At 44.2% G+C, this 25302-nt stretch overlaps 3 protein-coding genes and 1 non-coding gene across 5 annotated transcripts in view; 2 read left to right on the top strand and 2 right to left on the bottom strand.

Annotated features, from left to right (window-relative positions):
* The first annotated feature begins 490 nt into the window (after positions 1-490).
* C1QBP (complement C1q binding protein) lies at positions 491-5427 on the top strand. The gene is made up of 6 exons (XM_066363371.1): positions 491-821; positions 1407-1557; positions 2730-2829; positions 4458-4553; positions 4780-4902; positions 5040-5427. The coding sequence occupies exons 1-6, from the start codon at positions 590-592 to the stop codon at positions 5187-5189; spliced, it is 852 nt and encodes a 283-aa protein (XP_066219468.1). The 5' UTR covers positions 491-589; the 3' UTR covers positions 5190-5427.
* On the bottom strand, positions 5360-18263 carry RPAIN (RPA interacting protein). 2 transcript variants are annotated; one of them, XM_066363372.1, is made up of 7 exons: positions 18048-18263; positions 16721-16891; positions 15341-15401; positions 12800-12911; positions 12589-12652; positions 11412-11552; positions 5494-5643 (listed from the first exon to the last, which is right to left on the bottom strand). In XM_066363372.1, exons 1-7 carry the CDS (start codon positions 18126-18128, stop codon positions 5614-5616), a joined length of 660 nt encoding a protein of 219 aa, XP_066219469.1. In that variant the 5' UTR covers positions 18129-18263; the 3' UTR covers positions 5494-5613. The 2 variants fall into 2 exon arrangements, with proteins under 2 accessions (XP_066219470.1, XP_066219469.1); XM_066363373.1 differs by lacking the exons at positions 11412-11552; positions 12589-12652; positions 12800-12911 and having other exon boundaries at positions 5360-5643.
* LOC136396432 (U6 spliceosomal RNA) lies at positions 15839-15945 on the bottom strand. Its single transcript, XR_010749719.1, has one exon. It is a non-coding gene; the product is annotated as a U6 spliceosomal RNA (small nuclear RNA).
* Positions 18264-18585: 322 nt separating the features above from the next.
* Positions 18586-25302, top strand: part of NUP88 (nucleoporin 88) — a 38544-nt gene continuing 31827 nt past the window's right edge. Inside the window, exons 1-3 of the mRNA XM_066363368.1 lie at positions 18586-18991; positions 22496-22665; positions 23607-23732. Coding sequence (XP_066219465.1) covers positions 18689-18991; positions 22496-22665; positions 23607-23732 — 599 coding nt within the window. The 5' untranslated portion in view covers positions 18586-18688. The remainder of the gene's footprint in view (positions 18992-22495; positions 22666-23606; positions 23733-25302) is intronic.

Genomic DNA, 25302 nt, shown 5'->3' with positions numbered 1-25302 from the left:
GCCAGCAAATGCCTGCAGCAACCCCCATATCAGACGCCCCCTTCCTGCAGCTCTCTGCTGATGCCACTAGGGTGTCAGGTGTCAGCCTGTCAGTTTTGCAGATGCGTAAATAAACAAAACTCATCAGGTCTGTACGTCCCTCCTTCGGCCGACCTAACACCAGGAAGGCATCTTTAGGGAGATCACCTTGAAGGCTGGTCTTAAGGTTGTTGGGGAAGGCAAGAGTGCATTCCACGAAGTCACAGAAAGCCTGGCGTGCTTTGAGAACAGTAGATGGAAATTGGGAGAATGTAAGCAGCCACTGGAGAGAAGAAATGCTGGCAAATTAAACAAGTCTTGCACACTACACTTAGGCGGGCCCACTCAGCTAAAAAGTTCAGTAACCGAATTTGAGGCCTCCCGAGGAAGCTACACCGGAGGAGCCCAGTAGAGGGCTCGGTCCTGCCCATCCTGCCTTTGACCTGCAAAGCCACGGTGCGGAAGTGCTATCTTGGGTGAGGGTGGGACTTCCGGCGGTGAGGTTGGTCGGGGCCCTCTTGGCTCTGGTAATTCTTATCCGCACGTGTCCGCCGCCGCTGTCGCTTTCGCGATGCTCCCTCTGCTGCGTTGTGTGCCCCGCGCGTTGGGTTCGGCAGTCGCCGGCCTCCGCGCCGCCGCGCCCTCCGCGTCGCTTCGGTCGCTGCTGCAGCCCGCGCCTCGGCCGTGCACTCGGCCCTTCGGGCTCCTCTGTGTGCGCGCGGGGTCTGCGCGGCGGCCCGGCCTTCTGCGGCCTCGCGAGCCCTGCGCCTGTGGCTGCGGCTGCGGCGCGCTGCACACCGAAGGTGAGTTCACGCACGTGGGCCGGGCCGAGGGGTAGATTCCGGTTGGGGTGCGGGGTCGGGGAAGGGAAGCGCAGACCAAGACTGAGCTCCCCGCCCGGCGAGGTCTGGAACGTTTTCCCAGTCATTGGCAACCAGAGAGTAAGACCCACGTGTTATCACGTTCTCTCTCTTACCCCAACCTTAAAACGTTTCATTTGGGGCTGAGGTGTACAGTTAAAACCTTGGAAACTGACTTTATCCTTAGTCTCTAGAAAAGGGACCGTTGGGAAGGCCCAAGGTCGTGGTTGAAAGTAGGGTGGTTATGTCTTTTGGTAAGTGGAAGAGTGTAATTGGGAACGCTTTTGCTTTATGTGAAACGTGATAGTTCATTGTTGCAAATCACTTTTCCAGAAGTGAGCTCAGCTTACCATTGATAGTATATGCAGTTTTTACAGATGTGAAGACTTAGGCTTAGTGGATGCGAGTTGGACTAAGCCCCAGAGAAGGAGTGCTAACAGTCCAGTCCAGATTTCTGGCTACCGTAACCTGGGTCACTTTAGACTGATGTGCTGTTCTTTTTCTGGACCTTATGGATTTTCATTGTAGGGGACAAAGCTTTTGTAGAATTCCTGAATGATGAAATTAAGGAGGAAAAGAAGATACAGAAACATAAGTCCCTCCCCAAGATGTCTGGAGGTTGGAATCTGGAAGTGAATGGGACGGAAGCCAAATTAGTGCGGAATGTTAGTGGAGAAAAGTAAGTACTGGGGGCCTGTGGACTCCAGGGGCCTCAATCCATCATCACCCTGAAGGACCTGTCCTGGGTCCCATCAAGGCAGGTGCTTTGATACATGGTTTTTAAGACACAGAAGGTATTCATTTGGATAACTTCATAATTACAGCAGTTCATTCACTGCACAGATTTCCTGTGTGCTGGTTACTAAGGAGGTATCTTCTGTAACTTCACCTAAACCATTTTCCCAGGGTGAGTCATAGCCAGTTTGGGGCCATTTAGATAATGTTCTAATGAACACTGCCTTTCTGCACCCAGGAGCTCAACTCAGCACTGTTGCAGATTAAACAGATTTTTTGGCTGAACCTCAAACCATTGTTACTATGGGAAAGTGGCTTCCGGGCCAAGCAGCCAGAGCAGTTACAGAGTGCCATTGTATGCAAATAGTGCCTGCTGGAGTAGCATAGCCCATTAGTGCTAGTTCCAAATCTCATAGCACTTTTAATTTTGACTCGAACTTTGGAACATGATTTGTCAAGTGAGGATTCTTACACCTTAAAACAGTCATTAGTTGGTGTTTCTGGCCTGTTTTGTAATTGTAAAACTTCCCACAAATATTCTGAAGGATGAATCGGTACTGTCACATATTGTTCTTTGGGATGCTTCCCCTTCCTGGGGCCAGTGCTGCTCCCGGTCCTTAGTTGATGCAACTCTGTGGTGCTCCTTCTTCCTTTCCTCTGAGGGACAGATTTTCTGATGGAGAAAAGCTTTTTAAAAGAGGCATCTATTCAATCCCACCAGGTTCTTAGCTGTGTACTGCCACCGGAGAGTGCCCCGGATAGACCATGGTGAGCAGTGTCCACTGGCTGTGGGCACACACTAGCAGTGAGCCCTGGGATGCTGGCCTCTTGGAACTAGCATACACATAACTATTTGGCCGAGATAAACTGGGACCTTTTAGTTTGAATTCCAGCAGCTGGCACATAGTAAACACACTTCAGGCCTGCTGAATCCATCTCAGGGTGGGTGGGATATAGGCATCCAGGCATTTCTGGTAGGTCTTTAATATTCAGATATAACGGCAGCTAGAATAGAGACATTGTTTCAACAAGATTTGTAACTGTCCCAAGCTTCATACTTACCTGATATTTAGTTAAAACTATACCCCTCTGTTGTGTTTGCTTTTAACTTCCTAGGATCACTGTCACTTTCAACATTAACAATAGCATCCCACCAACCTTTGAAGGGGAAGAGGAGCAGCAGCAGTCCCAAGGGCAGAAGGCTGAAGAACAGGAGGTAAACTTGTAACACTAACCAGTCTTTACCTGATAGGCTATCCCAGGGGCTTAGAGGAGCATTGTTTTTTTGTTATTTTGATTCCTCTAATGCTAGGAGGGCACGGAGAAGGCAAAGGACAACCATCCTTGGGACTTTTAACTTAACAGAGTAGCAGTTTTCTGGCCAGCATTAGCACCAGAACTGTTTAGCCCATTTTCTTTTCCAGGGACTGAGTAAATTGCCATCAGCAGCCTTAGGCTTTATAGTTTGGCCTTTGTTCTCCTGATAGGAAGGAAGTGAAGCTGTCTTTAACCTTTCTATGATGGGAAGATGTTTGATATTGGACATATCATTTTGAGTGTTTCCAGGGAGGAATGTTCTAACATATCACAACCTGGTAATAAACACTGACTACTTAACCAAGATAGCAAAGCTGGGGACATCAGAGATTTAACATCAGAAATGGCAAGGTCTTTCCTTAGGTTGCTGGCCCTCTTACTTTGACATGGATGGTGCCCAGTCTTCAAACATTTTAGGAAGCAGTGTGTCTAGCCTAGAAACCACTGATATGAGGGCCACAGAATCCCCAACTTTCTGACTAAGCAGGTATCGGTGTTGTCTCATGACCTAGAACACAGAGCACAGTTTCCTGGTGACATCAGACTAGAATCTGACATTGGATGGTTCACCATCACATGAAGAGTTGCTGTGATTATTCAGACATTAGGATGGCCAGCTAGGCAAATACACTGGCCTTTGGGCTTCGGCCATAGGAAAATCCTGAAATAGTCAGAAAAAGATCTTGGAGCTTTAGGCCACCTTTGCAGTTTATGGATGGAGAAACAGCCCCAGGTAGACTGAGGAACTATCTGGATCTCAGTTAACTGGCACATAGCTGGGGCTGGAATTCAGATTTCTCCATTCTAGGCCTGTTATGTTATTTAAACAAATAGGGTGCTGGCCCTGGCCGGTTGGCTCAGTGGTAGAGCATCGGCCTGGCGTGCAGAAGTCCCGGATTGGATTCGATTCCCGGCCAGAGCACACAGGAGAGGCGCCCATCTGCTTCTCCACCCCTCCCCCTCTCCTTCCTCTCTGTCTCTCTCTTCCCCTCCCGCAGCCGAGGCTCCATTGGAGCAAAAGATGGCCCGGGCGCTGGGAATGGCTCCTTGGCCTCTGCCCCAGGCGCTAGAGCGACTGGTCGAGACAGAGCGATGCCCCGATGGGCAGAGCATCACCCCCTGGTGGGCGTGCCGGGTGGATCCTGGTCGGGCGCATACGCGAGTCTGACTGCCTCCCTGTTTCCAGCTTCAGAAAAATACAAAAAAAACCCAAAAAAAACAAGTAGGGTGCTAAGAGAGGTGAAACACTGTACTAAATATATGATGCTCTGTCTTCAAAAACAGTCTTTAACACTAGAAAGGATCAATAGGAAGAGTTTAGCCCAGTTTCCTGAACAGGCTGGTATGTGGCTTTAAATACCCAAGGCTCCGTGTTTGAGAACACTATAGCAAAGTGTTTAAAAATGGCTGAGTAATATCCTAATATTGGTGGCTTCCAGGCCCCCTGAATTGTATGAGACCTTTGGTCCAGGCATCCAACCCCTGCCAATAAGGGCATGTACTACTGACTTATTCTTGTTTCCCCAGCCTGAATTGACGTCCACTCCCAATTTCGTGGTTGAAGTTATAAAGAGTGATGGCAAGAAGGCCCTTGTGCTGGACTGTCACTATCCAGAAGATGAGGTACGTAGGACAGAGTGCTAGCACCTTGGCATCCCTCGGCCTCAGGAGACCGTACTGGTCCCTTTTCTAGCTTAGATCAACAAAGCAGGGGGAAGAGAGGTATGGAGGATAAAGGAGCAAGGTTAATATCTAGTTGGTTTTAACCTGTAAATAATCCCTTTTCTTTGCATGAGTCTGGCTTGTCTTGGAAAACCCTTCAGTTTCCCCAACTATTGTCTTTCCTCAGGTTGGACAAGAAGAAGAGTGTGAGAGTGACATTTTCTCCATCAGGGAAGTGAGCTTTCAGTCCACTGGCGAGTCTGAATGGAAGGACACAAACTACACACTCAACACTGATTCCCTGGACTGGGTGAGTGCTTGATAAGATGGGGTGCCCTTGGGCCTTGTAGGGGAGCACCTAGTCCAAGGAGAGACAAAAAGGCATTTTAATTAACAAGTGTTACAGATGAAAAATTTTTTTTTTATGGTAAATGTTTCTCCTTGTAGGCATTATACGACCACCTAATGGATTTCCTTGCAGACCGGGGGGTGGACAACACTTTTGCGGATGAGCTGGTGGAGCTCAGCACAGCCCTGGAGCACCAGGAGTACATTACTTTTCTGGAAGACCTCAAAAGTTTTGTCAAGAGCCAGTAGAACAGAGAAGACGCTGAATACCTTAATTTCATGGCAGGCTTTGCTTGTCAACAAAACCTACTCTGAAGCCAGACATGTACTTTGAAATGGTTCTCATCCTAATATCATGGAAAATGATTCAGATTTAAATTATTTGTTGCCCTCTTATTTACTATTCATTTGTTTATTCTTTACAAGTCTCTTATTTCTAGATTTTTGTATAACATAATAATGGACAGTAAAATTAGTTTCTCTTTAAGGTGAGTGGTCTTTTCTATTTCTATTCCTTCCCCTTCAACTTGCATTACAAAACATGGAGAGCCTAGATGTTTGAAAAGTTTTAATACAAAATAAGTTATAAATGAAAGGTTTGTATTTACAGGACCCCTTCTCAGATGGAACAGTTGTTTCCAATCCAGTAGAACAACGTGAGTAAAGGCTGGCTTTAGATGATCACAGCTCGAGCATTGCAAGCCTGGATTTAAATAGAAAAGTTAGCTTAAATTGTTTTATCTCATATAGTTACAAGTTGTAATCAGGAATAAACATTTATGCTGCCATTAAAATTCCTACATATGGCCTGACCAGGCGGTGGCACAGTGGATAGAGCGTCGGACTGGGATGCAGAGGACCCAGGTTTGAGACCCTGATGTCGCCAGCTTGGACGCGGGCTCATCTGGTTTGAGCCCAAGGTCGCTGGCTCCAGCAAGGGGTTACTTGGTCTGCTGAAGGCCCAGGGTCAAGGCACATATGAGAAAACAATGAACAACTAAGGTGTTGCAACACGCAATGAAAAACTAATGATTGATGCTTCTCATCTCTCTCCATTCCTGTCTGTCTGTCCCTGTCTACCCCTCTCTCTGACTTACTCTCTGTCTCTGTAAAAAATAAATGAGATGATACTGAATTCAGTTATAATTATGAAACAGTTTGGTGGTGTAGTTGTAATAGGCTTTTGATCTCAGAACAACAGCCTTTGAAACCCTCAGCAGTTAAGTCATCTTCCAGCTAAGATCATATCCTAGAGATGGACTGATCAAATAATCTTCACCTTCAGGAAACTGGTGACCAGAAAGATTATTCAAACTGAGAGCTGGCAGCTTTTACAGCCTAGCAAGGAGTTGACGTTTCTTCAGTATAACAGAAGAAATAGGGAGGTACAAATTATCCATACTCACTACGCAGAGACCCATTCATTCTAGCATACCCTCTGTGATCTCCCTCACATAATCAGTAAGTATACAAATACAGAACTGATTCCTAATTCCTTGATAGCTTAGCCCCACCACTTAGCAAAGGAATTCTGTCCGATGACACCACATCCATAGGTAGTATACTTGGCTTTCTGGAGGTCTAGCATATTCCATCCCCATGACCATCCCTAGACCACTGTCCCTCTCACATTTCAAATATTCCAAGCCCTTAAGGCGATATATACCCATCTTCTGTAACTGACACCTATCTTCCTCATCCTTGACATCCATGCTTAATCACCCTACAGCCTGACCTCACTGGATCATGAACCCAACGGTACTTGAATCCCCCTTAAGAGAAAGATGTCTAGAGCCACATGAACTCCAGAGCATTCCAAATGATCTACCTTCCTTTCAAAATGGTGTATTCTGGGATAGACCATGAAATACAATTTCATCTTGTTCTCATCTTGGCTGTGACCACTTCTGACCAATGGTCTCCCTGCCCACCTTATTTTATTTTTATTTTTTATTTATTTTTTTACAGAGATAGAGAGTCAGAGAGAGGGATAGACAGGGACAGGCAGACAGGAACGGAGATGAGAAGCATCAATCATTAGTTTTTTGTTGCACATTGCGACTTCTTAGTTGTTCATTGACTGCTTTCTCATACGTGCCTTGACCATGGGCCTTCAGCAGACTGAGTAACCCCTTGCTTGAGCCAGCGACCTTGGATCCAAGCTGGTGAATTTTTGCTCAAATCAGATGATCTCACGCTCAAGCTGGCAACCTCGGGGTCACGAACCTGGGTCTTCCGCATCCCAGTCTGATGCTCTATCCACTGCGCCGCTGCCTGGTCAGGCTCCTCCCATCTTAAAGCCAACCTTGTCAATCATGCTGTTCCTACAACTGTTGATGCCTCCCACAGCACTCACCTTCCAAACCTCCCCCTCCACTTGGCTTCACTGCTGCTCTGAGCTTCAGGACACGCCTGTGCTGACAGCTACAGCTGGACACAGCATGTAGTGCAATCCTTTGTTTCCTCCTTAACTGTCCTACCCATTCCCTCCAGCTCTTGGTCTGTAGCTTTCTCACCCAAGGAGCTCCACACTCCAGCTCAGTTCCACGGCACTCTGCTGCTCAGTTGTTCATTTCATCTCACCGAGAAGGCAGAAGCCAAAGCTATCTGACCTGATACCCTCTAATTCTCTTCCCTCTACCTCAACTCATTTCTCCAAACATACCTACCTACGTGACAAGGACTTGGAATGAACATAAAGATATGGTCCTTGACCTCAAGCAGAAAGACAAACTGGTGACCAGCAGTGTTAAAGGAACACAGCATTAGGAACAGTGGAGGCCCAAGAAGACCCTGGCCAATTCTAAGTGAAGGGTCAGGCTTTACTGATTATCGGGCACATAGTTGTGCTCAAGAATGATCCTTGAGCTGAGTGGGAGGGGCCAAAGGCATTCCAGACAGAACAGTATGAGCAAGAGCGTGGTGGCCTGAAAATGTGCATATTTAAGAATCTGCAAGCAGTTCTGGATGGTTGGAGCAGAGAGTCTAATAGTCTAAACTTTCACTCACTGTGTCTCCTTCCATACAGTCTAAAGGTAAACTGCCTCTACGAAGGCTGGAGCCTAGAGCAGGAAATAGGGTTGCTGGAACCCCTGAGACCTGGAATCCAATACCAGCTCTATTTTTTCTTGGCAGTGCAACCTTGGCCAAATTACCTTACTAACATTGGGCACAATATCCATCTCATGATGAATGAGATGTATGTAGAACACTTGGTACACAGTTAAGTGATCAATAAATGTAATTCCACTGCCCTTCCCCATAATCCCATCCCTTCTGGTAGGTCTGGGCCCCAATTCCTTAGTTATCTACCTACCCTCTGGCCCTCCAGTGAATTCTCAATTTACAAATGCAGTCAAACATACTTTTTTAAAAGTTAACACTTTTCCTTCAATTTTTGGATAAACTTCTAAGAAAAACTATTCTACAGTTACTCTTTCACTTCTTGGCTCCCTACTCAAATTCCTAAAACTGAAATAAGACAATGGCTACTGATCCTGTAACTCCACCAAAATTATCTCTATATAAGGTCACCAAAGTCTACCTCAATCTCTATGGTGAGTGTTGCTACCCACTTACTCCTTCCTTCTGGAAATGTCCATGCCTTTCACACTTCCCCTGTTCTCTGGCCTCTGTTCTTCCATCTCAACTAAGGCTCCACTTGTTCCCCTGCACTGAAAATGTAGGCAGTGCCCAAGAATACATCACTGGCCTATTCTACTAGTCCTCCTTGGGCAGTGTCATCTCGTCTATTTTTAGCAATCATACAAAGCAACCAATGCCATCCCTTACTCTCAGCTCCATTCCTATTCTTTTCAAAAATTTTCTTCCATTGATTTGAGAGGGATGTAGGAAGGAGAGAGTGAGAGAAAAAGAGAAAGAGAAAAGCATCAGCTTGTTACACTTCATTGTTCCATTTAGTTGTGTACTCATTGGTTGCTTCTCATATGTGCTCTGACTGGGGATTGAGCCTATGACCTCAGCACTCCTGGACAAAATTCTATCCACTGAGCCACCTGGCCAGGGCCTCCATTCCCATTCTTGTTTTTTTTCTTTAAGATTTTACTTATTGATTTTACAGAGAGAAGAGGTGGGGGTAACAAGAAGTATCAACTCACAGTTGCATCACTTTAGTTGCCCATTGATTGCTTGTTTTATGTGCCTCAATTGGGCAAGTTCAGGGTTTCAAACCGGCGACCTCAGTGTTCCAGGTTGACACTTTTATCCACTGCGCCACCACAGGCCAGGCTCCATTCCTATTCTTAACTGCACCAAAACCTGAGTGTCTAACAGAAATCTCAAATTTAACATACCAAACTCCAAAGTTTTCTGCACAAACTTTTTTTTCCACGCTAGCAATGCATAGTTACCCAGCCTTGAAACCTCATCTTCTTGATTCCCCTACCCTGACATCCACAGCTACAGACTTTTATCAATCACTTTCTAACCCTCTCATATTCATGCCACCTACACCATCCCCACTGTTATTGCCTAGTTCAAGCCCTCTTCACTTATCCACCGAGTACTGGGACAGCCTCTTCAGTGTTGTCTCCGACTGAAGACATTTCACACTTACAGCTACTGCACTGACTTTTTCATTGGGTCATGACTCTTCTCTCCTTTATGAGCCCAATGTTCCAGCTTAGCAGAACACGATGCTCTTCAAATATGCTACCAATTTTCTGCTTCTCTACCTTGTTCTTCTACCTGGAGATCTTTCACCTAAGTTATTTTCCCAATTCACCATACCCACATGTCCAAATCCTATTTCACACTTGAAAGCCAAGGGTTAAGCCTGACCGGTGGTGGTGCAGTGGATAGAGTGTTGACCCAGAACACTAAGACTCTGGGTTCAAAACCCCGAGGTCACCAGCTTGAGTACAGGAATCATCAACATGGTCCCAAGGTCTCTGGCTTGAGCCCAAAGGTCACTGGCATGAAGCCCAAGGTCACTGGCTTGACTTGAACCCCTCAGTCAAGGAATGTCTGAGAAGCAATCAATGAACAACTAAAGTAAAGCAACTACAAGTTGATGCTTCTCATCTCTTTCCTCCCTCTCCTCCCTTCCTGTCCCTCTAAAAAAAAACAAAAAAAAAAACACAAGAAAACAAAAACCAAGGCTAAATGCCTCCGCCAGGATGCCTTCATCCATAACTGAGATCACCTACTCTGAACTCCTGCAGGCCCTCTTCGTGCAGCTCTCCAGTAGCACTGACTACCTGTCTTCTGTATTCATCTCTTAAGCACCAACCCTAGACTTGAACTCCGGAAGAGAATGCATATTCTCAAAATTTAAAAAGTACTCAATACATTTTTTTAAATGAATGAATAGAATTAGATAATTTATGGAAGAAACTTAATAAAGAGAAATGTTAATTGTACCAGGCAATACTGCTTATAACGAAAACAACTCCTAGCCTGACTAGGTGGTGGTGCAGTGGAGACTGTTGGCCTGGGATGCTAAGGACCCAGGTTCGACACCCCGAGGTCACCGGCTTGAGAGTGGGCCCATCTGGCTTGAGCGTGGTGTCACCAGCTTCAGTATGGGGTCACCAGCTTGAGCGTAGGATCATAGACATGACTCCATGGTCGCTGGCTTAAAGCCCAAGGTCACTGGCTTGAGCAAGGAGTGAATAGCTCAGCTGGAACCCCCAGTCAAGGCGCATATGAGAAGCAATCAATGAACTAAGGTGCCGCAACTATGAGTTGATGCTTCTCATCTCTCCCTCTCCCACTTTCTCTCTGTCACTTAAAAAAAAACCCCAAAACTCCTATGGATAAACTGCATTTGAAATGAGAGGATCATGAAAGAAGTATATATACCCAGTAGGAAGCCATAGTTTTAGACTTCCCGAAGTTCAAAGTGCTCACAATCCCAGAGTCCCCACTGCTTGGGAAGTAGAAGCTATAGCCATAGATTACTTTGAGAGATACTACTGGTTCCTACAGCAAGCTTGAGGCTTCTAAACCAGGTGGCTCTATATCCACTTGTGTGGTATTGTTGCCCCCTACCAGAGTTGTCACTTAGGGGGCCAGACAGTAAGTAGCCCTTGTTACTCTGTGAAGATTCTTGCTGAAGAGACAAGCCTGATGCTGCACTGCTGTGCTTCCTGTTCTGTAACCTTCTGCAAAACTGGTACCAGAATGGCCAATTTGGGTCTTACAAATATGAAATAATCAGTTTCAACGGGACCAGTGCTGCCAATCAGATGAGTAGGCAGTGCAGTCAGGCTTCCAGATTCAAGACCAATGCACCTTCCATGACCCTGTGCTGCCTCTGTCCCTTCCCAAACTTTTAGGGAACAACTGGCCTTTTGGTTGAACTCATTACCTTCACTTTTCAAGTAAACTCCTCAGAGAATAAACTGCATTTTTAAACATTTACCTGCGTCCACGCTATTGCTTCTACCAGAACAGGGAAAGAAGCCAACACTGACCTGCTGTTACTGCTGGGGACTAGGGCAGGCTTACCAGACAGCTCATGAGAAGACTGGACTTTTTCTCCGCCCCTTCAGTGACTGAAAATTCAGGTGTGTGGGGACAGTGTGCACTGTGCTCATTCACACTGGCCTCCAAAGCGGCCTGGAGTTTCTGCTCTGTCAATTCTAGAGACTAAAAAATAAAAAAGTTACACTACAATCTTGTCTTAATTACCTCATAGTCAATAGGTTGAAAATCCTGATTCTTCATGATAACCAATATCTGTGATAACTTAATTCCTTGGACCTTTAAAAATGCTCTTGGGCTCATGATTGCTCTAAAAAGATCTCTTAACCAATCCCCATCTAATTGCCTCCCCCGACAGCCAATGCTCTCCACTCTGGCTATAGAACACACTGCCACTCAGCACCAGTGACACGGCGAGCCTCCTTTGTGCTTCTGCCTCCGCCCGCCAAATATATCCCAAGAGCCAGCACTTCTTGCTCCCAGGTCTGTTTGTGCTAATGAGCTTGCTACTATAATTACATGTTATGTGAAGCAACAAAGTAAGAGAATGAAAACAAAGTTTTATTTTTTGTGATAATAAGTGGGATGTTTAGGAAACTCTCAAAAAGGTGAGTTATTTAAAAAAACAAGAAAAGTTCCTGAATTAAGTAAAAGATAGGGAGAAAATTTTCTAAAGTTGTACACTTAGCTTCTCAATGACTTTTCAGAAACAAACCCAGAAATTCTACACATGCATGATCAGCACAGTTTATATAAAAAAAGACTGAGTTCTCCAATCAGCAGAGCCCCACTCAAGGACTGGCGAGTAAATGTGTATGCTTAACACTTACTGGAAACGTTTCATTTTTATGATTTACCACTTTAACCAACTGACCTCTTTCCGTCCCTGTCAGGTCAGGTATGAGGGCTCCTTCTGCATATTAAGATCACTGAAGCCGAAATTCTGAGTGTAGGTGTATCTTCATATTTGGACAATTTTTATGGCTCTGGGGAAGGGGCAGGAAGCACCATGAGTTGTAGTGCTTGCCAATTTTCATGCTGTATGTATTCTCACCATGGCTGATTTCAAGTTACCCGTGTGAACTGAACACAAGTTGGGGAAAGATGTGCACAGTTGACTCCAGCACATCACTAAAGGCTCTTAAAGAAAGCAGACATATGCGGAAAGAGGTGACACAATATCTGTGTGAGGAACACTTACGTGAGACGGGATGTACAGGCCACAATGACACATGACCACACCGCTTGTTATTCTCAGGTTGTACCTAGAGGCAGAATTGGGATCCCAGAGCTTCATGGCCAGCAGACCAGGATCCCCAAAACTTTCCAGACAACAAATTTGCGAGGAAATTCCACTCACTTGGAGTGGAGAGTAGGAACCAATAATGCTGAAAAGGTTTGAAAACTCTTACTTTGTACACACAGGACAGATGATGGCGTTTGCTTCCCACTCAGCTAATATGACACTGAGACACTTTTCATCAAACTGTAAGCTCTTCTCATATTCCCGGATGATGGACTGTTCTACAAGGCAATGGGCAGTGGAAGTGCGTCACCATGCTTCACCCAACTGCTTTGCCTTTAATGCTAAGCTTCACCTTCAAAGGCCTCGTCCGCCCAAGAGAAAAATTCAGGCAAAATCATGCTACCAATCATTACATATTTACTCTTCTGTCACGCTCAGCTCTCGTTGGATTCCTCCCCTCCTGTCAGCCCTCAACTTGAGAACACAAGAGGTGAGGCGGTGAGGTGAAGGGACAAGGAGAAAACTTTCACACACATCTCCAGAGGCCATCAGAATAGAGATGTAGTATCAGGGCCCCAGGGGCAGCTGGAGAAGGCTGACACTTACAGGGCACTTGCTTCTGATGCCAGCCCACCTGCCAAGTCTAAAGCAATCTGTTCTCCAATGTCCATATGTTCAGAATCTGTGTGTTCACTTACCCAGCAAACACGCAACAATACCTAGTATGTGGTAAGCATAGGGTACAAAAATGAAAAAAACTGGTCCCTGCTCCTGATGAACTTATGGCCTAGACTTTAGCTCAGGGCTCAGTAAATCATACCCAGCCCACCTTTGGTTTTTAAAATAAAGTTATAGTGGAACACAGCCATGCTCATTGGTATTGTCTATGACTGTTACCACACTATAACAGCAGAATTAGGTAGCTGCAACAGAGAAAGTCTAAAATATTTACTATCTGACCATCACAGAAAGTTTGCCAATCTCTGTTCTAAAGTGTTCCGTATGACTGAGTATGGCAGAACACAGTGAATCACATCACTTCAGAATTTTTAGTTAACCCTTTGAGTAGTACGAACGTTCATGTACGTCCTTGTGCCTCCTCACCATCCAGAGTATGATCACACATGTGTAAGGCAACATTAAAAAAAGGCAAATGTATGTTCTTCTTGTTTCCATAAACTGGTTATCAAACAAACATGATTTTAAGTTAATAAAACTGTAACTGGAACTAATTGCATTTTTAAATATTTATTTATTTATTTATTTATTTTTTTACAGAGATAGAGAGTGAGTCAGAGAGAGGGATAGACAGGAACAGACAGGAACAGAGAGAGATGAGAAGCATTAATCATTGGTTTTTCATTGTGTGTTGTAACACCTTAGTTGTTCACTGGTTGCTTTCTCATATGTGCCTTGACCGCAGGCCTTGCTCAGACCAGATGAGCCCACGCTCAAGCTGGCGACCTCAGGGTCTCGAACCTGGGTCCTCTGCATCCCAGTCCGACGCTCTATCCACTGCGCCACTGCCTGGTCAAGCTAATTTCATTTTTTGAAACAATACTTACTCCCGGGGGTCAGTGAGCATGAAAAAAACTCACTACTCAAAGGGTTAAACATATCCCAAAAGAAATATTAATGAGTCCTATGTTTCATCACTAAGATCAGTTTTGTAGGTGAGGGTGAAGGGTGATTAAAAAAAAAAAGATAACTAAAAATTTTAAATATACAGTCTAACTGGAGTCAATAATACAAATCATAACAATGAACAATTACATAGCACTTACAATCTGTCAAACGCTATTTTAAGTTCTTCAGGTATCCTAATTAATTCACTAGTATTATCTTCATTTTAAAGATGAAGAAACTGAGGCACAGGGAGATTGTTTTGCCCAGTGCTACAAAAGTTAAAGTGGTTAAGCTAAGAAGTGACTCTCAGCAGTTGAGCTCAAGGATTCATGGTCTTGCATTCTCACAATAGCGATTATTTGTTGAAAGTTTCCAAATGCCAAGCAATTCTCTAAATCTTCTACACATTATTAAAGCCTACACACAAACTTATAGGGTAGGTCTATTATCTCTATTTTACAGATGATAAAAACTAAACCTAGTCAAGATAGGGCTATGTGAATAAATGAACCATATAAGGTGCTCAATTCTGCACTCTAACATACTATGAATATCTTGGGAAGTGGATGCTCACAATACCTTGGGAGTCAGCAAAGAATGGATGAGAGAGAAGAAATTTAAATTAGCAGTGCAAGAGACCTGATCATGCACTGTATCCTGCAAGGTTACAGGATTACTGTTAATCTATTAATAGAGAGGTACTATAGGGCAGTAGAATAAGCAGGAGAACTGAATTCACAAAATTGATTTTGCTTCCCAACTCCACCATTACCTGTGCAACTTGTATAAGATACCACTCTCTTCTGTCTCCTATTACCGTGTAGGGTAGTCATAAGGAGAAAATAAGCATGGAATGAGAACTCTGAGCACAATGCCTAGCATACTTAAGATGCTTATCACTAGGAAGGGAGTCAGCCAAGACTTCAGAGTAAAAGCAGAGACTTATGGACACTTGACTGCAGATGGAAATAGAGGAAAGGTAGTTAAGAACTAATTCTGTTTAGAATAAAGGTCAGCATTTACTAGATATAGTTACCAGAGTAACTAGGTATGGGTAGCAAAGTCCACTCTCAGAGGTTACCTTGGTCAATCAGCTCCTGTTGGATTTCCTCCAGCTCAACCAAGCCCATCGGCTCCTTCCACTGCAAGAGAAAATACGGTCATCAAAGAATTGAAGTTATAATCCGCCCCACAATAATCATACTTGGATGCCAGCTTGAAGATCCCTGGTTTACCTAAGGAAATCAGTCAGTCCAGTCTTTCCGTACACTATGCTGACAATGGGGTAATATGGTCATGCTGAGAAATCATCAACAAATGATTAAAATAATGGCATTTAATTGGGGGAAGACTATATAGGGTAGCAGCTAAGTATGTGGTTCTGCCAAAGCTATGTCACCCCTAGAAAGTTCATAATCTCTGTAAACCTAAGTTTAGCTTTCTGTAAAGTGAGAATAAGACCTAGCTGAGGTTATTGTGAGTACTAATTGTGACTATATAACACAAATATTTGACATAAAGAGTACTGACCAATGCAACATTATTATAGAGAGCCTTGATGTTTTCTTCTTTTATTTTTTTAAATATGGAACACTTCACGAGTTTGCGTGTCATCCTTGCGCAGGGGCCATGCTAATCTTCTCTGTATTGTTCCAACTTTAGTATATGTGCTGCTGAAGCAAGCACACCTTGATGTTTTCAAAGCTGTTTCCCACGTTTTCTTATATAGCATTCACAACAGTGACAATGTTTTTGCCTTCATTTCATAAATATAAAAACTAAAGGTCAAAAAGGCAGAGTGGAATTAGAAAGCAACAGCAGAACCAGGATCAGAATTCCAGAACTCCTGACTCCCAATTCAGTGCTCTTCCTGACACGTGGTAAATGGTTTCCTATCCACACTCCGCTCCCAACTCTGCCTGAGGTTAGAATCAGAAAGCTCCTGAAGACTGTTCTGAAAAGATTCCTAGCCAATGCCCACTGGATCAAAACTTCCAGGGCCGGCCTGACCTGTGGTGGCGCAGTGGATAAAGCGTCGACCTGGAAATGCTGAGGTCGCCGGTTCGAAACCCTGGGCTTGCCTGGTCAAGGCACATATGGGAGTTGATGCTTCCAGCTCCTCCCCACCTTCTCTCTCTGTCTCTCCTCTCTCCCTCTCCTCTCTAAAACAACAACAACAACAACAACAAAAAACTTCCAGGGCTGTAGCCAAAGAGTGAAATTACCTTTTTTTCAGTTTTGTAAGTGAATATAATGCAATGATGCAGCAGGTCAACAGTTTGGTATTTAGGAACCAGTCTAATGGTAAAGGTAGAAGAACCTGGGTTAAAGGCTGTCAGAATCTTGATTGTAGGTTTGAGGGTATATGGGTTTAAAGGACTTGGGGAAACAGGGAGAGAGAGGACCCTAGGTGTTCTTGGTGCTATAGAACCCTCCCTGAAAACACATATCCCAGCCTAACCTGGGTTAAGGCCTCTGGACAGCTTTGCATCGACTGTAAAGCATTCCACTCTTCTTCCATCACCTCTTGCACTATAAGGGTGCTCTGAGTTACCCCTGGCATACTGCCTCCAGCCTGGCGGTATTTGTTCAGGAGCCTGTCCCGGCTGTTTCTCATTCTTTCCAGGCATCCCTTGGAAGGAGAAAGATGGGGGGGGGGGGAATCAATTTCATTTAAAAAACCACTCTTAGCTTTGTTGTTAAAACATTAAAGAAAATTTATCGACACAAATTATCAACTCTAATCCTAACTATTGTTAATCTTGCATATTCCCCTCTAGTCCTTACCCATATGTACAGAGATGGAATTACAATGCTTGTTCATATAGTTCCAGATCACATTTCATGTTCTATCTTCAATACCAGCCTCGTTAATGATTGGATAATAATAGCTCAACATTCCCTATCCTATTAAGGACATTTAGATTGCTTTCAGATTCTTGCTGCTCTAGATATGGCTATGGCAGTCATCTTCCTGTACAACAGTGTTTCTCAATTTGGGCAACTTCGTCCCCCAACGGACATCTGGCAATGTCTGGAAACATTTTTGGTTGTTGTAACTCTAGTTGCAAGGCTACTGGTATCCAGTAGGTAGAGGCCAGGGATTCTGCTAAACATTCTACAATAAATAGAACAGTCCACAACAAAGAATTACCTTCCTCAAAATGTCAATAGCCAAGTTGAGAAACCCTGACGCCAACAGTCATTTCTAGCAACAGATTATATTCCCAGAATATATCCACTACTTATGGGATTTCTGTAGTCACGGGTAATATTATTTATAGCAACCATGCTGAGTTCAGACTCAGAATTGAGGTGAGGTCCAAGGCTGCTAAGACTTAGTAACGGAGGCTTTTCTGAAACAGAGGCTTTCTCTTGAACATAAATATCTCTCTTGCTTGAGGTGCCTATACAGTATACAAAGTATCTTTTTTGGTGCCCACCTACCCAACCGCTGTTATTGCAGAGTGCAAATGGGTGGCCATGATCACACTTCAAATTTAAAACAAACCCAAAATCCAAATCCAAAAATAAAGGGTCTGGGACTGAGCCAACCCGGGCTAATCCCACAGCCAGGGGTCCAGAAATTCCGGAAGGCAGCCGGGCGGCGGCCAAGACCCAGATCTCCAAGTGGGAAGCCTAAGTCCAGGTCCACCTCCACTGGCCAGGCGCTCCCGGCACCTGCCTCACCCGGCTGGGCTGCGGCGATGCACTGAGGAGAACGGTTCCTGAGACGCATTAGGGGAATGATGATGGCCGAGCCAAGGATTCCCAAACCCCACACTCACCTGCCTGAAAGCCTCCTTCCATGGAGGGGAGCCAACCAATTTGTACAGCGAGCGGCGCTGAGATCCTGACGGCTGTGCCATCTCTCCACGGTACTCGCCGCCAAAAAGCCCCGCCCACTACGGGCGCGCAGAACTCTGGGAGTTGCAGTTGGTGATTGCTCATCGTACTACATAGCAGGGAATTCTGGGAAGTGTTGTTTTACTGATCGGACCAACACGGAGACAGGTTTGTACATGCAACCCAAGGGTTGGTGACTGCACTGGTGTCATTTGTGAGGTTAACCCACCCTCGACTGAGGGAGGTAAGTCTTGGAAGATTTTGGACGTCTAGGTTTACTCAGGTGGAGGTATCCAAACAGCAGTCGACACATAGGAGTCAGAATCTCCACCAGGTTCTAGACTTCCTGCTCGACTTCCTGCGGCACCAAAAGTTCAAGTAGGCATGGGCATGTTGACTTCCTGTGCCGCCCATTTTGGCTTCAACCACGTCTAATGGGCTGGCTTCACTTTCGCCCCTAGCTCTAGCCTCCTGTTTCCGGGCTGCCTGCTCGATGATTAGCCAGAGCGTGGACGGCTGGCCGCTGATTGGCTGTGCTCCGCGGCGGGCTGAGCAATTGGAATGAGGAAAGCAGCTGGGCAAGATGTCGGCCGCCGAGGGATTCTCGGGCGACGGCGAACTGTGGCAGACCTGGCTTCCCAACCACGCCGTGTTCTTGCGGCTCCGGGAGGGACTGAAAGACCAGAGTCCAGCCGAGGCTGAGAAACCGGCTTCTTCATTATCGCCTTCGTCGCCGCCGTTGCCACCGCAGTTGCTGACGAGAAACCTGGTGTTAGGCCTTGGCGGAGAACTCTTCCTGTGGGACAGCGAAGACAGCACCTTCTTAGTGGTTTGCCTTCGGGGCCTCAGCGGCGCGGGTGAGGAGCCCTCCCTCTCCCAGTACCAGGTACGGCCAGGCTCTTCTTGGAAACGAACCTCAGCTGGGAGCTGAACCGCTTTGTTGTTGTTGCTCCCTCCCCATCCTGCCTATCTTGCGTCTTCTGGTAGGTGCGCTGTTCGAGTGGAAGCAGGCGTCCTTTGGTGACGTCCAGCCTCCAGTGGAAAAGGCTCTCGTCTTATTTTCATCCCGCCCAAGCATGGCCATGTAGCCTTTTGTAGCCTCTTTACTGACGCCGACACTGTGCCAGACACAGTTCCATGACCACAGAATGTTCAGTGACATCAGTTATGCAAGTGCTCTGGAGAAAAACAAAGGAGGTCCGGGGATAGGAAGCGTGGATGCAGTGGCTATTTCTAGTAGGTTGGTCCTGAGAAACCTCATTCCGGATGTGGCACTCAAAATAATAGGGTTATCCTAACTTTCTCTTGAGGCTGCCACAAGCATCAAGTCAGATAACAGATTTGAAAGCACTAAGTTTAGTGTCTGATATGGAGGAGGAATCTCCTGATAATTCTTTCATTTATGTTTTCGAAAATTAGGCCATCCCCAAGGTTGGAAGAGATTTTTGTGCTGTTTTTTCTTTTCTTTTTTTTTTTTTAAGATTTTATTTACTCATTTTAGAGAGGGGAGAGAGAGAAAGAGACTGGGGTGGGGGTGGGGGGCAGGAAGCATCAACTCCCACATGTGCCTTGACCAGGTAAGCCCGGAGTTTTGAACCGGCGACCTCAGCATTCCAGGTCTACTCTCTACCCACTGCACCACCACAGGTCAGGCCTGTGTTGTTTTTGATAATCCAACAGCATGTGAAAGTGCTTGGGATCAGAAAAGTGTTTCATACTTGCTGTAATCAGAGCGCTGCTTTTCTGGAAACATAATAAACTGATTATCTTCAAGATAAATTAAAACACATGGCACCCATTCTAACGCATGCCCATCTTATTGTGTGTCATTGTCCCATTCTTGTTGATGAGAAATGATTTGAAATTAAACAGGTGCTAGATACATTTTTGCAGTTTTGAAAATAGGTCACAAGTTTACAATCTACTTTAAAATTTCAGTTTGCAAGAGTAATTCTACAAAATGCTCAGCACAGGGTATTTAACTGGCACCCTCCACTGCTGTGCAGCACACCATTCAGCACAGTCATAATTAAGTTATTCATAGTTGTTTATTTTTTTTAAATTTTTATAGAGAGAAATACTAATTTGTTGTTCCATATACTTATGCATTCATTGGTTGATTCTTCTAATGTACCCTGATTGGGAATCGAACCCACAACCTTGGTGTATCAGAACAATGCAGCCAACTGAACTACTGGACTAGGGCCACGCTTGCTTGTTTATTGTCTGCTTTTCTAGACGGTAAACACTAAGGCCCCCGGGGCATTGTCTGCCTTCCTTGTGGTTTTTTTTTTTCTTTTTTTCTCTCTTCCTTGTTTTTTTAGGTTTCTCCAGTGTTTTACTGAGCACCTGGAACGTATCAGCTCTCTCTAAATATTGGTGACTGTTTAAATAACCCTCAATTCTCCAGAATATCAAAAACTCAGAGATAGGCAAGAAAGCAGCTTAGTGTGACTTGAAACTTTAAACATTAACAAAAGCATGTGTGGTGACTTAGAAACAAAACAAAACAAAAAAAACCCCTAAATACTGTTGATTATCACAAGTGACTTAAGGTATTTTATTGTATCTATATACTGTATAGCAGAAGAAAAGTGTGGCCTCTGTTTGATAAGAAGTAGGGCAGGCTATCAAAATCAAGTACAGATAGAAGATGGGCGTTGAGAAGACAGGGAAGGAAGGAAAGAACCACTGACAAGAAGAAAAACAGTTTGATTAGAATCAGCAAGGGGCAACCAAAAAACAAAAAATAGGCTTATAGACATCAGTAACAATTACTACGAATCTCATTATATTCAGAAGGTCTTGTCTAAAAGAATTTTTTTTGGCTTAGTGTAATTCTCCATATGTAGGGATAACCAGTACATTGGCAATTTCATGGTTTATTATTGAAAGTAGAAAAGAAAATGGAAACTCGACAGGATCACAAGAGAAGAAATAGGAAGGAGTGAATTTTTTTTTTAGGGCATACGATGCTGAGACAAACACTTGCATATCTGCATAGGTGATGTGTCATTTTACTTGCTGCGTAAACTCTTGAATGCATTCTCTATCTTATTAACTATTTCTAATATAACATAGTAATTACCATTTATTAATACTTCTGAGTTCTTCATTTGTCTTTGCTAAAACATGTTGACAGCGAGTCAGCGATATGTTTATACAGTCTAAGTATATGACGCTAAAGATACAAAGAGAGCCTGACCTGTGGTGTCGCAGTGGATAGAGCGTCGACCTGGAATGCAGAGGTCACCAGTCCGAAACCCTGGACTTACCTGTTCAAGGCAGATATGGGAGTTGATGCTTCCTGCTTCCCCGTCTCATTCTTTCTCTCTTTCCTCTCTAAAATGAATAAAATCTTTTAAAAAAACAAAGATATGAAGAGGAAAGACAGATTCATATGTAATTCATAGTTGTATGGAATGAACAAGTAAAAGAATAATTAGAATGCATAGTGATAAGAACTATAATAGAGTGTGCTGTAGTAGTCTAGAAAAGATGTATTTATCCCTAGTTAAAAGATCAGGGATATTTTTCTTTGAAGGAAAGTGTATAGAAGCTGAGTTTCCAAGAATGTGTTAGTCAGATTAAAAAAAAAAAAAAAAAAAAAAAAAGGCCCTGGCCGGTTGGCTCAGCGGTAGAGCGTGGGCCTGGCGTGTGGGGGACCCGGGTTCGATTCCCGGCCAGGGCACATAGGAGAAGCGCCCATTTGCTTCTCCACCCCCCCCTTCCTCTCTGTCTCTCTCTTCCCCTCCCGCAGCCAAGGCTCCATTGGAGCAAAGATGGCCCGGGCGCTGGGGATGGCTCCTTGGCCTCTGCCCCAGGCGCTAGAGTGGCTCTGGTCGCGGCAGAGCATCGCCCCCTGGTGGGCAGAGCGTTGCCCCTGGTGGGCGTGCCGGGTGGATCCCGGTCGGGCGCATGCGGGAGTCTGTCTGACTGTCTCTCCCCGTTTCCAGCTTCAGAAAAATACAAAAAAAAAAAAAAAAAAAAAAAAAAATGAAAGCATTGTAGGAAGAGGAACAGTTATGCAAAGACACAGAGGCATGACAAAGCATGATAATTACCCAGAGGTAATCTGGTTGGAGTATATAATACAAGTTGGGAATGAGGGAGAGTTGAGGCTGAAGTGGGAGGCTGGAGCTTGATCATAGAAAGGGAAATTATGTGCAGTATTTATTTATCAAGGTAGGGAAATTTGATGTGTTTTGTAACATCCCAATCAAAATGGTTAAAAATGTTTTTTCAGTTAATGGCCCAAATGTTAATAATTATTCAGAATGCTTCATTATCCTACAGTTATGGAAACTAAAGCAGTACTGTGCTTTCAAGTAACTGCCACATATATTTACATTAAAATTAACTAGTTTTGACCAGTTTGCTTTAATTTCAGAGATTGCTTTGCATAAATCCACCCCTGTTTGAAATCTATCAAGTCTTGTTAAGTCCAGCACAACATCACATAGCACTTATAGGAATAAAAGGACTTATGGTATTAGAATTACCTAAAAGATGGGGGAAGAATTCTGAATTTGAAGGTGGAAAATCAACAGTGAATTGTAGGTAAGTTGTATTTTCATTTAGTATTTATCTTTATAATTTGTAGTACATGCAGAAAACTATTCAAAACCAGTGGTTCTTAAGGTATGTTTACTATGATACTCAGGATGGTCTGCACATTGGCATCTTATGATAATAATGTTTATAGTACATGTGTGATTATACTGTTATTCTACCTGAATTACCACATTGCTCTCTTATTAGAGGGTAGGCCATTTTTCCAGTAGGTAGAAATAAGATTTTTAAGAAGTAGTTGTTATCTATGAGCCAGACAGTATCCTCATAAGTTCAGCTAAGCTTTATTTTTGCATTACTTTCTTTTTCAACAAATTCAGAAAAGGGAGAGTCTGAAAAATCTACTGAAAAGAATATAAGGTAGAAACTCAGTATTAGCTCCACAACTTGTAGGTTATGTACCCTTCAGGCGTCCCCAAACTACAGCCCGCATGTGGCCCCCTGAGGCCATTTATCCGGCCCCCCCTGCACTCCCGGAAGGGGCACCTCTTTCACTGGTGGTTAGTGAGAGGAGCACTGTTGTGGCGGCCCTCCAACGGTCTGAGGGACAGTGAACTGGCCCCCTGTGTAAAAAGTTTGGGGACCTCTGCAAGATGTTTCCTTTCTAAATCTTTTTTTCTCATTTCCACAACAAGAATGATAATATCTGCTTTTGTATTTTTTTTACAAGGTTACTAAAAGGATTAAATAAGATACTATATCTAAAATCACTTGTAAAGTACAGTATAAAGTACTCTACAACTTTAGAAAATATTTTTATTTTGATTCTTTGGTCTTGATTGAATAGATAATTTGAATGCTCTACCAGCAAGACCTAAGAGAAAGAAATTTGAAGGAAAGAAATATAGAGTGTTAAAATAGATTTTCCTTTAGAAGATATTTCATCTAAGTAAGTCCTACAAAATATTTTGGAAATTGTCTTTTTGTAGTACCACTCCAATAGCTGAGAGATTTTTCACCAGTTCTACCTCTCTGACTCTAAAGCATGCTGCCTGGTATCCAAGTGAAATGCTGGATCCCCACATAGTGCTGTTAACATCAGACAATGTAATAAGGTAAATTTTACTTTTATGTCTTACAGCTTTGTGAGTGGGGGGAGAAATGTTCTGTTTCTTTTTGCCAGTTCGTGATACAAGGTACCGCTAAATGGGTCATTGGATGTTAGAATGCTTTATCTGATGGCTGTTGTAACCCATTCTCAAGAATTACCAGCCCTGGCCAGTTGGCTCAGTGATAGAGCATCAGTCTGGTGTGTGGATGTCCTGGGTTTGATTCCCAGTCAAAGCACACAGGAGAAGCGCCCATCTGGTTCTCAACCTCTACACCATCTCACTTCTCTCTCTCCCTCCCATCCCCCCCTCTATATATATATCTCTTTTCCCCTCCTCCATTCCTGCAGCTATGGTTCGATAGGAGTGAGTTATTGACCCCAGACCTTGAGTCTGGCTCTATGGCCTCTGCCTCAGGTGCTAAGAAGAGCTCGGTTGCTGAGCAATAGAGCAATGCCCCAGATGGGCAGAGTATCACCCCCTAGTGGGCTTGCTGGGTGGATCCTGGTCCAGGCTCATGCGGGAGTCTTTCTGCCTCCCCTCCTCTCACTGAATTAAAAAAAACAAACAAAAAGAACGAATTATCTGACTGCCCTAACTTACATGCCTGAATTAATGCTATTCCCTCTCAACTAGTCTTCCTACTTCCAGTCTATCCTATCCTAATCTGACTCGTTGGCACTGTTAAAGTAATCTTCCTAAAACTTTTTGTTATGTTACTATTTTAGAGGTAACGTAGCATAGGGCAGTGGTCTCCAACCTTTTTTGGGCCACGGACCGGTTTAATGTCAGAAAATATTTTCAAGGACTGGCCTTTAGGGTGGGGCGGATAAATGCACAAAATAAAATTATGTGACTAGTGTAAAACTGTGGTATTTTAAAATATAATTGTCGAACTTACGAGACAAGCGTCATGAGTGAGTCTTAGACGGATGTAACAGAAGGAATCTGGTCATTTAAAAAAAATAAAACATCATTCAGAATTAAATATAAATAAAACGGAAATAATGTAAGTTATTTATTCTTTCTCTGCGGACCGATACCAAATGGCCCACGGACCGGTACCGGTCTGTGGCCCGGGGATTGGGGACCACTGGCATAGGGAAAAGGGAAAATAATTGGGAATTGATAGATTGAATTCTTGTCCCAATGCCACTTCTGTCTTTGAGAGCTTAAACTTCTTTGTAGGGGAGCCTCAGTTCCCAGCTTGTAAAATAAGCAGATTTGATTTGATAATTTCTGAAACCCCTTCCAGATACTCGATGACTAAATGCCTCAATCCCGTAATCCTATGGAGATTTCTATTATCAGTTAACTTTCTGGATCTGGCTTATATTAAAAGTTTATGGGTAGCCTGACCAGATGGTGGCACAGTGGATAGAGCATTGATCTGGGACACAGAGGACCCAGGTTTGAAGCCCTGAGGTCAGTTTGAGTGAAGGCTCACCAGCTCAAGCCTGGGGCCGCTGGCTTGAGCATGGGATCATAGATATGAATCCATGGTCTTTGGCTTGAGTCCAAAGGTTGCTGGCTTGAGCCCAAGGTCACTGCCTTGAGCAAAGGGTCACTGGCTCAG

This window comes from Saccopteryx leptura, chromosome 2 (genome assembly GCF_036850995.1).
Source record: "Saccopteryx leptura isolate mSacLep1 chromosome 2, mSacLep1_pri_phased_curated, whole genome shotgun sequence".
Taxonomy (NCBI): Eukaryota; Metazoa; Chordata; class Mammalia; order Chiroptera; family Emballonuridae; genus Saccopteryx; species Saccopteryx leptura.
The sequence above is the reverse complement of the archived record's forward strand: the minus strand, read 5'-3'. Positions and strand labels throughout refer to the sequence as shown.

What these genes read in the sequence shown, in the direction of transcription:
- C1QBP (XM_066363371.1), top strand. Translation starts at nt 590, where the DNA reads ATGCTCCCTCTGCTGCGTTGTGTGCCCCGCGCGTTGGGTTCGGCAGTC. An exon ending in CGGCGCGCTGCACACCGAAG is followed by an intron (nt 822 to 1,406) that starts GTGAGTTCACGC and finishes TTTTCATTGTAG; the next exon opens with GGGACAAAGCTTTTGTAGAA. An exon ending in ACACTGATTCCCTGGACTGG is followed by an intron (nt 4,903 to 5,039) that starts GTGAGTGCTTGA and finishes TTCTCCTTGTAG; the next exon opens with GCATTATACGACCACCTAAT.
- RPAIN (XM_066363372.1), bottom strand. Translation starts at nt 18,128, where the DNA reads ATGGCACAGCCGTCAGGATCTCAGCGCCGCTCGCTGTACAAATTGGTT. An exon ending in GGAAGGAGGCTTTCAGGCAG is followed by an intron (nt 16,892 to 18,047) that starts GTGAGTGTGGGG and finishes TCTCCTTCCAAG; the next exon opens with GGATGCCTGGAAAGAATGAG. An exon ending in GCCTGTACATCCCGTCTCAC is followed by an intron (nt 11,553 to 12,588) that starts GTAAGTGTTCCT and finishes TTTATTTTTTAG; the next exon opens with TCTCTAGAATTGACAGAGCA.